The sequence below is a fragment of the Oryzias latipes genome, chromosome 20, assembly GCF_053564925.1.
Source record: "Oryzias latipes strain Hd-rR chromosome 20, Olatipes_Hd-rR_3.1".
NCBI classification, from domain to species: domain Eukaryota; kingdom Metazoa; phylum Chordata; class Actinopteri; order Beloniformes; family Adrianichthyidae; genus Oryzias; species Oryzias latipes.
The window spans coordinates 27942993-27955277 of record NC_136256.1 but is presented as its reverse complement, the minus strand read 5'-3'; the positions used below and the strand labels follow the sequence as shown (position 1 = coordinate 27955277).

The 12285-nt window shown below is 43.1% G+C and overlaps 1 protein-coding gene across 1 annotated transcript in view; it reads left to right on the top strand.

The window, feature by feature from the left end:
• The window catches only part of tmtopsb (teleost multiple tissue opsin b), a 36903-nt gene extending 25027 nt beyond the window's left edge, over window positions 1–11876 (top strand). Inside the window, exons 3-4 of the mRNA NM_001305411.1 lie at window positions 3757–3990; window positions 11595–11876. Of these exons, the coding sequence (NP_001292340.1) occupies window positions 3757–3990; window positions 11595–11876 (516 nt within the window). The remainder of the gene's footprint in view (window positions 1–3756; window positions 3991–11594) is intronic.
• Window positions 11877–12285: the final 409 nt, after the last annotated feature.

Genomic DNA, 12285 nt, shown 5'->3' with positions numbered 1-12285 from the left:
CATAATACTGTTCTGTGGCAGGAACTCAGAGTATCAGGCTTTGGAGCATCACAGCGCCGTGGCCTGAATGAAGACAGGATGACTAAAAATAATCTGCCGTGGTTTTGTCAACCCAACACCGTGATGTAGAGCGTCCTTGAGTGCGTGACCCTCCCTGCTCCGGTATTGACCCGGTCCAGGTCGTAACTGTTTTTCATGCGACTCCACGCGGCGCGTGGTAAAAGCCTGAAGCGCCCGGGGCGTCAAACATCCAGCTGACGCAGCAGCTGAGAACATTCAGAGGGAGGCTGTCTCAGAAGTGCAAATAATTGTGAAAAGGTGATAGAGATCGACTCCCTGAATGTCCTCAGAGGACGTCTGTGGACTTTTGTGATTGACGGCTTCAAAGGGGAGCACAGTTACATCAGAACAAACACAATCCGGTTGAACGTATTGAACTCTGTACTAATTTAGGGTGTCGTCTGTGTCTCTTGCCTCGTTTGCAGTTGCTTTGGTGGTTGAGGAAACTTTGCAAGCCACAAATATTTTATATAAATCCCATACAATAACCCCCCCCCCCATACACACGCATATGCACACCATGGTTTTTATTTTATTTTTTATTTTGGCCATCATAATGAAAAGGCCTAACATGCTATTCTTGATCCTTTTAGAGTTCACTATATCCATATGATACATTAGCTTCAGCGCACTAAAGAATGATTCTTTATTGAAATTTGAGTTATTTTTGCAGCTCATTTTCTCATCCGGAAGTAAGACGGTCGATCTCTAAGGCTCCGCCTTTCGCTCTTGTGGGTGCCGCCCATTTCATGACATCATCCTGTTGCTGGCTTCAGCAGCGTGTCTGCGTTTCGCCCACGAAAACAAACCACATCCGAACTTTTGCAAAGATGGATGTGCATATAATGCGTATTAGAGAAAAGCTTTAGCCGATCAGCGCTAGCTCCACGGAAAAAGTGGGCGTGGATGATAGCCAGGAGGCGGGGCTGGCAGCTCACTCCTTCCTGGAAGGGGCAGTTCTTCACTTTGTGACATCACAGTGTGAGGACCCACTCATTTTTGGGTTTTGGGAGGGGCTGGTTTTTAGAAGAATGCATAAACTGATCACAATATCACTCTGGGTTTTTTTGTTTGTTTGTGAGGAATTAACATTATGATACACTTAAAGCTTAAAAAAGCTGTTTTTGGAGGATATAGGGCCTTTAAGGCTCCACTGGGAGCGATTTGAAAATAGATCAAAAGATCATAGTACAACTTTAATAGAGGAAGTTTTTTATGAGATTGCCCCAAAATTAAGAAAGTTAAGATGTTCTGCAAAGAGTTGCAGCAATTGTGGCTTTTGTATTTCTTCTGCTTAAGTTGTCTTAACACTCATCAGTATTTGCATGTTATCGCAGTAGCAGGGGAAATTTATTGATACAAATGTGTGTTTAATGTAAGTTTTGTAACTTTTATAAAATATCTGGAGGTTTATTTGATCGAAACTCGTGAATGTATTTTCAAAATAAAACATTTCCAAATGTGAAAGGATGATCAATATTCTACGGTTTCAGGTAAAAAACAATTTGTTCACATTAGCAAGTACTTAAGGAAAACGGTTTAACAAAGACTGGCTCACAGCGTCTGTAATAAGTTTAAAAGTTATGTGTTTCGTAAGAAATCCTGCAAAAGTAGTAATTTGTTTAGTCATACAAGGTGTTACGCTGCTTTGCCTGAAAAAAGTAATCCATCTTAAAACTGTTAATCCAATATTTTCCATTGATGTTGATAGAAGGAGCGGTTCATCCCTCAGAGGGGAGCTGGCAGCAGAATGCCGCGTTTGTCCTTTTAAACTTCATCAAAGCTGCATCTGCACGATTTCTGTGCTTCTGTCTACATTTCTGTTTATTCCTGACTTAACCTTGATACCACCACATTTATGGTTCTGGATGGCCTATTTATCCTGGCAGAGGAGCGTCTGCAGGTTTGAATGTCAGCTCTGCAGCTGCCGGCAGACACAGAAAGGGCTTCGTGTTTTCAGTTCGGCTGTCGTCTCAGGGGATCAATCAGTGGGTTGATTGATCTATCATGTGTCTGCAGCTGTCAGTCAAACTCTAAGCTTTTTCTTTTTATTATCAAGCACTGTTGCTCACACTTTTCTAATCCACGTTTTGAGATGAAAAGACGAGAGCAAGAGGAAACTGCACATTGATATTTGAACCTTTTGACTCTTAGTTTTTGAGATTTAAGGTAGAAATGGTTCAGACTCTGATTCTGAGTAGGAACTGCACGTCTGTCTTTGAATTATCTGTGGAGGCATAAACTAAGCAGCAGGAGTCAGAAGAAGCCTCTTTTTTCTACGTTAATGTTTTATTCCAGCAGTAAAAACCCTCATAGATTGAACCGCTTGACATTAATCCTCTCCTCTAAATGATCAAGTTAAGTTCAGGTGAGCGTAGATTCATGGGGTGAATTACAAATTCTATCCTTTGGCTTTTCTTTTACTTTTTGATCCCTGCACTTCAGAGTTACTCTGTCTCATCAACAAATCGAATTCACCTTTGAGGTTAGCATGTCTGGTTTGCTAATATTATGTATGTTCAGACACAAGAAAAGCTTTTTGATGCATCGCTTGCCACACTGAGAATTTAATCAATTCTCTGAATTTACGAAACATGCTTCGTTGTCATCGTTTTTTGAAAGTTGCTTCAAAATCTCTGACAATGTCTGAATCTAAATTTCCCCCAAGTTTTTTTCCTTTTTGTGGTCCTTTACAGCTTCTCATTGAAAGAGCTGATCAGATATTCATTTGACCTTCATCCTGTTTAAAACAACTTTACAAAAAGTTGTTTTTCTGATCGTCAGAGACTGTTGGAATTATGTTAAATGCGTAAATGTTTACGGTGGTTCAGAGAACGCGTGTTGTTTCCTGTTGCCGGAGACAGCTCCGGTGTTAAAGGGTTCAATATTGGGTCAGAACCAAGCATTAAAAAGTCAAAAGCACAACCAGAACTATCAATTGTGTAGTTCCACAAATGACCACTAGAGGCTGGTGTCAGCAGGGAGCACTTTCCCTTTTAAAATGAATAAAGTCCAACTTTTTAACAAAACAAAACGTGGATACGTGTTAAAACCTTTTTCTACATTTCAGTCATTCAGCGTATCGGAGAACTGGACTGAGTGGCCCCACCCCCTTGGCGTTCCAATAGGAAGTGTCTGCTGGCTCCTAGAAGCCAAAATCCCATAGACCTCTGTAGAGAAATATACGGCTGTTACTCAGTCAATCTTGCTCCGACACCTTTTCCCAACATGTTCTTGATATTTCTTCAAGTTATTTAGATTACAAACTGACCAATCAGATGCCTCGATAAAAGCAGGAGGAGCCTGCTGGCCCCCCACATTCAACGATCAAAATCTTTGACAGATTTTTTGCTGCCAGCTTTCAAGTGGTAAGGGTGTGGCCTTCCAAGTCGCTCACTCCTAATGACAGATAGTGGTTGCCATGGAAACCTAATCACTGCTTACTGATGTTTTCTGGCTCCAGCCTGGTGTCGTCCGTATTGTGAAGAACTGGTGACGGAATTGACTTTATTAGGTAAACCATTTTCTATGGATGACGTCACACTCACTCTGTCCAGTTTTCAGGTACAGATAATGGTTTTAAGGTTGGTTTAGGGTATTTTTTGTGTGGGGGAGGTGCTAAAAGTCGGCCGATGTTTTCTATTTTCAATGGTGACTTTAGGCTTCAGCAGATCTGAACTCAGTTTTGTCTCTCAGGTCCGCAGCATGAGTTCAGTGGTGACGCGTCGCCGAGAGCAGCGGGTTCTGGTGATGGTCGTCACCATGGTGGTGTGTTACCTGGTCTGCTGGCTGCCTTATGGAATTGCTGCTCTGCTCGCCACCTTCGGCCCACGGGACCTTTTGACCCCAGCAGCCAGTATCACGCCGTCCCTGCTGGCCAAGTTCTCCACAGTCATCAACCCTCTCATCTACATATTCATGAACAAACAGGTGAGTCCAGCTCTGTCCTTCACTGTTAATGTTGTCCAAAACCAACTTTTCGGATTCATTTTCTAAACACAATAGAAGCGATTTACAAAGTAGGCTACATTATATTTGTGGAAATGCGAGTATTTCATTTGTACCAGCAGAAATATATTTCTGTAACATGAAATGGACACAATTCAGTAAAGGACCAGTGCTTAGCGTGAATGTACACTGACGTATAGGAGTTTTTGAGATATATACAGTGTTCCTCACTATTTCACGGTTCACCAATCGCTGCTTCGCAATTTGCTTCAGTGAAATTTTGCCTGTTTTTTTTTTTTAACAGTACATAGTGTTCTGCATCCTGATTGGCTGTAGACCTTGTCAATCAATCAATACAGATTGCATCAGTTTGCCATATTTTCATAAATCTTCGATCGAGATCAGATTTTTGTTTTAATCCTAAAATATTTGACTCTTTTTTGTTTTTACGAAGGTGTGAACTTTGAGAGTTTTGACAAGAGAGAAAAGTGTAGAAAGTGTGCAGTGAGGAGTTTTACTGCCTTAAAAGATCTATATTGCAAAAAAAGTAAAAATAAGATTACAAAACTTCTGCAATAAATGAGGGAACACTGCACTAAATCACTGGTGCTGGTATCTAGCATCCATTATAAACTAATGATAAAAGTTTGACCTGAAGAATTTTTAACTGCCAAGCTTCAGCTTTATTTGTTCAAAAGGAATTGTAGTTCAAAGACCGCCCAGATAAAAGTGGTGTTGTTAACATGTTCTTGTGGTGATTTTTGGATAATGGACATCTCTAAAGAGAAATATGATTATTCTGCATTTCTGAGTATTTATTTATTTAAATAGTTTGGAACCAGGAGCAGACAAAATAAGTTTTAAAAACTTGTTAAGCACAAATTACAATCATTGGGCCACAAGCTCCCTGCTCTGCTCCATTCTGATCATCAAATAGATCCATGAACGTCTTTGTTTTCCTCGTCTGAGCTGGAATCTGGATTAGAACTTTACGGCTGGATATCTCTGATATTGCTGCCATTTTTGTTGCACCGGTAATGAGATTAGGGGTGTGAGGGTCTCAGAGATGGATTTCTAATGAGCATGTGCTGCTCTGCAGAAACTGTGTCCTAGATAAATTCATTCTTCTCTAAGAGTTCTGGTACATCGCCTGTCCGTCCTGGGGGAGGATCCCTCCTTCATGTGGACACCCCTGAGGTTTCTTCTTTTTTTTTTTCCCCCTGGAATCTTTTTTTAAGGATTTTTTCCTTACCGAGAAGGAGGGTCTAAGGGCAGGGATGCCCAATTTAGCCTAATCTTGTTAGTTTAGCAATCAGATATTGTATTTTACAACTGATTTTATGTTTTGTACAATTAGTGAAGGCCTTTGAGACAACTGAGTTATATATTGGGCTAAATAAATATAACTGAATTGAACTGATTATTTCAAGCCAGTGTGGAACCCTTGAGCAAGGCAATGGAAGCCATTGAACCGGCTCTATGGTCAAAACTTGGTCTGTACTCTGCTCATATTGAACGGTGAATCCTTGAAATTCTCTTAAAGGGAAAAAAAGACTTGATGGTTTTTGCTTCTTCTTGGCTCTTTAGGTTACATTTCCATTTACACTTGTTTAATTGTTGCAGATGGATTAGGTGCATTCAAAGCAGATTTCTCAGAACTCGTTTCCCATCCACCGCCTCCAAACCCTGCCGTTTTAGCTGCATAGATTGTTGCTCGCGGCTGTCTGCATCTGTTTTGTTTTTTTAGCTTTCCAGAGTAACACACTCGGCTCTCCCTGCCAGCTGATTCGAGTTTTCCTTTGATCCCATCCAACGTGTCTTGGAGTTGTGATTTTGCAGAAGTGCGACTCCACGGCAGGTTGAAAACAGCCGACTTCGCTTCAATGCTGCAGAATCAATCTTTCATCTGTGTGCATAATATTTGGAGCGTTGATTTAGAGCTGTCTGTGCCGGGGTTTCCTCGTTCACACGAGCATTGCCAGCAGCAGAGTATATCTGTTAATTACCCTAAATTCCATAAACAACTTGTCCTGCAGCCTGAATGAATGTTTAATAATGTTTAGTAAATGCGCGCTGTGGAGGCCGGGCTGCTTCAAAGCCAAAACTCATCTGTTAAAGCCGAAGAGAGCAGAGTTTCTAAACACTATCATGTGATTAACAGCCTGTGCTCCACTGCACTGTACAAGCTGTTGATTGGTGCATTTGTCAACCGCTTCCTCCTGCAAACACGCATCATTTGCATGAACGGATAATTATGTAGACATTAGAACATTGTCGTTTTTAGTTTGCTAAAACAGGCTGAGACATCACCTGAAGAAAAGTCTGGACCGGTTGAACATTTGCGTCATCTGGTCCGTGCCCAGCAGCAGATTGAGTCTAATTATGTGACACCCAAGCCAGTAATTGAAGCTTTCTGAGATTTACACCTGCAGGAGGAGTGAAGAGTCTGCATACTGTCTGCTGCCTCTTCATTTGCACCTCCACTCTCAGGAACCCCCACCCCCCCAGCAACCTGCTCGGCGGCAACACTCGGTCAAGGACAGCGAAACAAACGACTGGGGTGTAATCCAGTTTACAAGCTCTGCTGCTTCTAATTGACGGCAGAGCGGATTTCAGAGAGCTTCGTGCAGCGTCTTCCGATCGATGAATGGTTCAGGCCGTCTTCAGCCGGTTAACGGGACGTTTAATAAGACTTTCCTGTTGGAAATCTCTTTTAGACATTTTTACAAACACAAAAACTTCAGACACATGATTTTGTTATTTTAATGTTGACGCATTTTATGAATGACTTTTATCTTTGTTGAAAATGTTTCGTTTCAGTTTCTCTCCTGCATTCTAACCAGTTGGTCTGCTTGACGGTAGCTGCTGTTGTTCTGGTAGGGGTGTTCTCCAGGGTAGATGACCTCAGAGGTCACTGCTCAGGACCTGCGGAAACAGGAGAGCAGAAAACTGGTGATACTTGGAAGAATCTTTTAGTTGAACTGGTGAATTTCCTGCAGATAAATTGAATGCCACAAAGGCTGAAGAGGGGGCAACATTATGAGTGACCCCGACCCCCTGGCGTTCCAAACAGGAAGTACCTGCTGGCTTCAAGAATCCAAAATTCCAGAGACTTCATCTATTGGTCAGAATAGCCATTCTGGCACTAATCCCCCTTTTTTAAACGTCATCTTGATAATCCTCCTTTTTTTCAGGATGTTCTTTTGTAGTTCAAGTTACTCATTTTATAAACTGGCCAATCAGATGCCTCAATAAAAGTAGGTGGAGCCTGCTGCCCCCACGTCCAGCCTTCAAAACGTTTGAACCACAGATTTCATGTGGCCCCGCTTTCAAGTTGTAGGGATGTGGCGTTCCGGACTGGTGGCAGTGGTTGCCGTGGAAACTTGGATAAATCACTGCTTACTGACGGCGTCTGGCTCCAACATGGCAGCGTCCATATGGTTGGAGCCGGAAGGAAACCATTTTCTATGGGTGACGTCACACTCAGTCCAGTTCTCTGATGCAGTCAGAGGTTTAGCATCATAAGTACCCCCCCACCCATGAACTGTGAACTTGTGCAAAAAAATCCCAAAACATGGTGTCCACAAAACAGAAACTTCCTGTGAGAACTGACGGGTAGTAATTTGACCTGTGGCACAAAACACACAAGTACAACAAAATAAAAGCAGTTGTTTGGATTAATTCAAAAACTGTAACTCAGCTTTACCCTGATATGCAACACTTTACGTTTATAAAGTGATGCACATCAACAAAAAGCCGATATGCAACCCTGACAATTCAGAACCAAAAAGCAAAGCCGCTTTTCTTTACATAAGAATCAGCTGATTCACATTGGTTGCGTAAACGGTCCCATCAGCAGTCACATACCTGGTGGTGGGAAATGTGTGCATTTGACCATTTGGTGGTTTAACCCCTTAATGCTGAGAGTTTTTACAGTCTTTGGTGTTATTTAGGTGTTTCCAGCAACCGTCTGAATGAAAGAGTTAAATATAGAAAAAAACAGATAACCTGGAATATATTTAGGGAATTTAATAAGAGACAAAAATTAGCTCAGAATCAAAATAATAAATGAAATCAAATCCCTGGACATGAATGAGTTGAAACTGCTGTGTAAATATCTTAAGCTTGAATTATTTCTATTAAAGACAAAAAGCTATGACGATTAAGGTTTTAATTAATTATCCATTTATAAATGTAACTCATAAATGAGTCATTCCTTCCTTTAGTTCCTGGTTTACTGTTGTGACCTCAGCTTGTGATTCATGATCACATTTACAGTTGGAGTGAAGAAAAGGTTTTCAGTGACAAGAATCATATTTTTATTGATAATCTAATTGATTAGGTATGTAATTAAAATAAATGACTGTTTTCAGACCAACAGAAACTTTTAGTTTCAATAGCACTTTAGATAAATGCAAGTCCAGCGCCGCTCACCCTTCATACCATTGTCAGAATAAAAAGCCAATCGTAATTCCTTTTTTTTTGTTTAGATCTTGAGATCTTAGTTTCCTTCTTTGTGAGTAAAAGTCAGGAAAAGGATCAATTGTGAGTCACTGTTAGAGAAAAGATATTATGATGAGAGGCTGAAAAGGTGAAGGTGACCGTCGAGGCAGAAACTTCCTTTAATCTCCTAAATGTGGCGCCGCTTTGATTCTGATTCTCGTGATGTTGCTATCAGGCAGAACCACACGTGGTGATGACCTTTCCCCCCCTGCCCCCCACCACCATTATGCCACAAACTCATTTACCTTTCTTTTGTGGTTGTCAGATTTCCAGGTTGGGGGCTTACTTTCTGCGTGAGGGTTGAGCCGCTGACTGAAGTTGCAGGAGGAGCGCAGAGGAGGCATCCCTGTGTGGCGCTTTCAGTCTTCAGTTCCTCCCAGCCCATGACTATGGAAGCAGTGTGTTGAGGCGAGTTGAAGACTTCAAGCGCTGCGCAGATTCACGCCCTCAACCGTCCCCAAAGAAACTGTTTTTTCAGACATTGCTGCAGCCAGAAGCTAAGAAGTGAATTTTCTTTCAGATGTTGGACTATTTTCTTTAAACTTTTATTTTGAAAGGACACGTCCTTCACCTTGTGCAGTTGGAAAGCACTTTCACCTTTGAATGGGGGCACAGTGGAGCGATCATGCAATAGCAGGATAACCTGCAGAGCGGGGTATGTGCATCTACCTTCAGGTGTGTCAAACTGCTTCGGTGATGTCGCTTCAACAATCACAAACACGTTACGATCATGTTGAAGTGGTCTGGTGGTCTCCAAGAAACCACATGTCAGGTTTTAGTTCTCTAAAGTGGACCTTGTGATTCAGCAGATACCGTAGTGAACCCTGGTACAGCCTCTAATCTAAAGGTCGTTTTCAGGCAAAAGGGAAGGTCAGGTTGATTATTGGCTGGAAAACACCCGGAAAAGGCAGCTTCCTTACCCTGTCTGCGCTTTGAAACTGTGGGAAAGCCTGAACACCTCAGTGTGGTGAAGGTTGCAGGAAGTGGTCAGACGTTTTTCATCAGAATATTCTGGTAAACCATTTTTCACTAGCAGACAGCCCGTATCTACCGTAAGGGCAGTTGTCCAAATCTCCTTCTCTAGCTAGCCTGTGATCTGTAAAACATGCAAGTATAAAATGCCTTCACAGAAGGGTGTAAATACTTTTTCCTCATTCTTTCTCTGTTGCTGGTGGAATCATCGTAGCAGGATTTGTTTTTTTCTTGTGGCCGTTGGTCACAGTGAGTGTTGCACTAATTCCTGATTAAATCTTGTTCCCCGTCAGTATCAACCCGGCCCGCCCACGTTGGCGTGCCATCACGGCTCCTCTTCCATGTTTCCTGGCGGGAGCCACAACTGTAGAGGCCATCTGCTCGCCCCGCCGCGTCCTTCTGTGCAGCATTTCCACCTTCACTGCCCCACACAGCTCGGGCTGATCTGTGCCTTCAAATATGGGAAACATGGATGAGACGCTGTGCGATTCCCGCTGCAAACTGGAAGCTTTTCTCATTTCGTTTCTGGTCTCCTACAAACTCCTGAGGAGCTCCAGCAGATGAGGAGGATGGTGCTAATGTGTCATTTCGGAATTGTTTTCAGCAAATATTATGAGGCATCGGCACCTTCACCCACCTAACAAAAGCAGACACGGTAAACGTCCTTGTTGCCGTGGTAATGCAACCCTGGTCTGGCAGAAATCCCAAAACGTAGATCCAGATAGAGCAGTTTTCACATTTCTTAACTTTTAGGAGAAAAATGTAAACTGAGATGAAGAAATCAATGATCAAGGGCGTAAACTTTGACTTTAGCAACATCAAAGCTGTAGATTTCTGAACTTCCTGATCTGTCGGACATCCAGCACATACACGTGCAGGTAGAATATCAGCGGGGTAGGTCTTGGTGAGCTGAGAGTTTTAGGTGTCGCGCCCCCCCTAAAATGCACAGAAAAACAATCTGTCATAAAATCAGTTCCTCTATCCATATATATCTTTGTCTCTTCCTGACGCTGCCTTCAGCATTTACCAGGCTTGGGACAGGCAGTGCTTTATGGGTTGAGGTTGCATTTCTTTATTGTTATTTTTGTGTGGTTTTTTTTCTGATGGTTTATTTGTTTTGCTTTTTTTTTGTAATGTTTTTATTTTTTTTAAGGAAATTGTGGAATTTTGTGAGGCATCACATTTGGAAAGGGGGGGGGCAGTCACAGCATCCGACCTTGTTTCTACATAAAAATACGGAAGAGAGAACAGATTCAAAAATCTGTTTTTCTTATTGCTTTAATTCCATGTCAGATCAAAACTGATCCGATTCAGCATGTTTGAATGAACGTCAGGGCAGATGTGAAGGCGTGGTTGCGTCTCGCATCGCCACATTTTTCTGGTCCGAAAGCAAACAGTCAAGTTCGGCATCGGCGTTTGTTCTCATCCCATCCTCTCCACAGCTTTAAGGGAGCAGGTGAGGATTTGTTCCCTCTGCAGATCCCCATCTGTGACCGTAATATCTCCTGACGTCAGCCCCCTCCTGCATCTCCATTGTCTTCTTCTCGCCTCCCTCCCCAACTTCACACTTGAATTCTCCTCTGGAGCTTTGCTTTCAAACCTTCGTTCTCCTGTTGAGCATGCATGACGCGTTTGAACCTTTTGGTCCGGCAGCTTCTGGTTTTCCGGTCGGCTCCTGGAGCAGGACGTGCGGAAGGAAGCCGGGATGATGAAACTAACCAGACGAAGGTGTCATGTTTCCCGCCTGTTTGATCTGCGGCGCTCTGGGGAAATGTAGTTGACTTACAGTATACGTGTGGTACTGGAGAGTATACTAAGTACACTACGTTTATCCAGGGAGCGGCTGCTGGCCGCCGAGGAGACTAAAGAGGGATGGAGTGGTTCTCAAGGATCTTTGTGTTTGAGCAAGGCATTAGCTTGCTCAAAGTGATTCAGTTAAGAACCGAGCGACACCATACAGGCTGCTGGTCTGGATCAGACAGTCCAAAGTCTGATGGACTGATTCTCACATTCCTGATTGAGGAGAAGAATAAAGTTGATGCTTCAGAAAAGCTCTCAAACTGAATTTTGATCCATATAGTAACACCTGTCCTCTCTGTGTGTCCGTGTAGTTCTACAGGTGTTTTTGGGCGTTCTTCTGCTGCTCCACCCCTGAGCAGGTCTCCACCCTGAGGACATTCTCACGCGTGACTAAGACAATACGCACCTTTCGCCAGGAGAGGGAGCTACACGTTTCTGCCCCTGCTCCGTCCTCGGGCCTCCCCACGCCTAACTCCATCCAAAAGGGGAACAACCACGTGGATCCTTCTTCAATCAACCAGGCCTGCGCCGCCTCAGACTCTCCTGACAGCCGCAAACCCAAAGTGGTTCTGGTGGCCCATTATCAGGAGTGAAAGAATGAGGAAATGAGCGGAGGAGCAGGTCTCTAACTAGAGCTAATCCCCTAAAAGCAGAAGGCGGCACATGCAGAGTGAGCTCATGCAATCTGGGACATTGAAAGCGGATGCTTTGCTGCTGAGGTCAGCAACAGGAGCCGTCACAACATCCCATCTTCTCCACCAGATGCTCCGTGTGCACATCAGACCAGGGCTGCAGGCTCTGCCTCTCCGTGACACACTTCTGCCATCACTGTGTACTTGCCATAGGAAAATTGGACACGGACAAAAGAGCGACTTTTGCTTTAGAGCTCATTTATTTCTGCCTGAAGTTTGGCATAAAGGTTCTGAAGGAAATGAAGGCGGAGGACAGCAGTTTCTCGTTTATTTTAGGTTTGTTGTTCGGTCAAAACAATCGACTGTATAT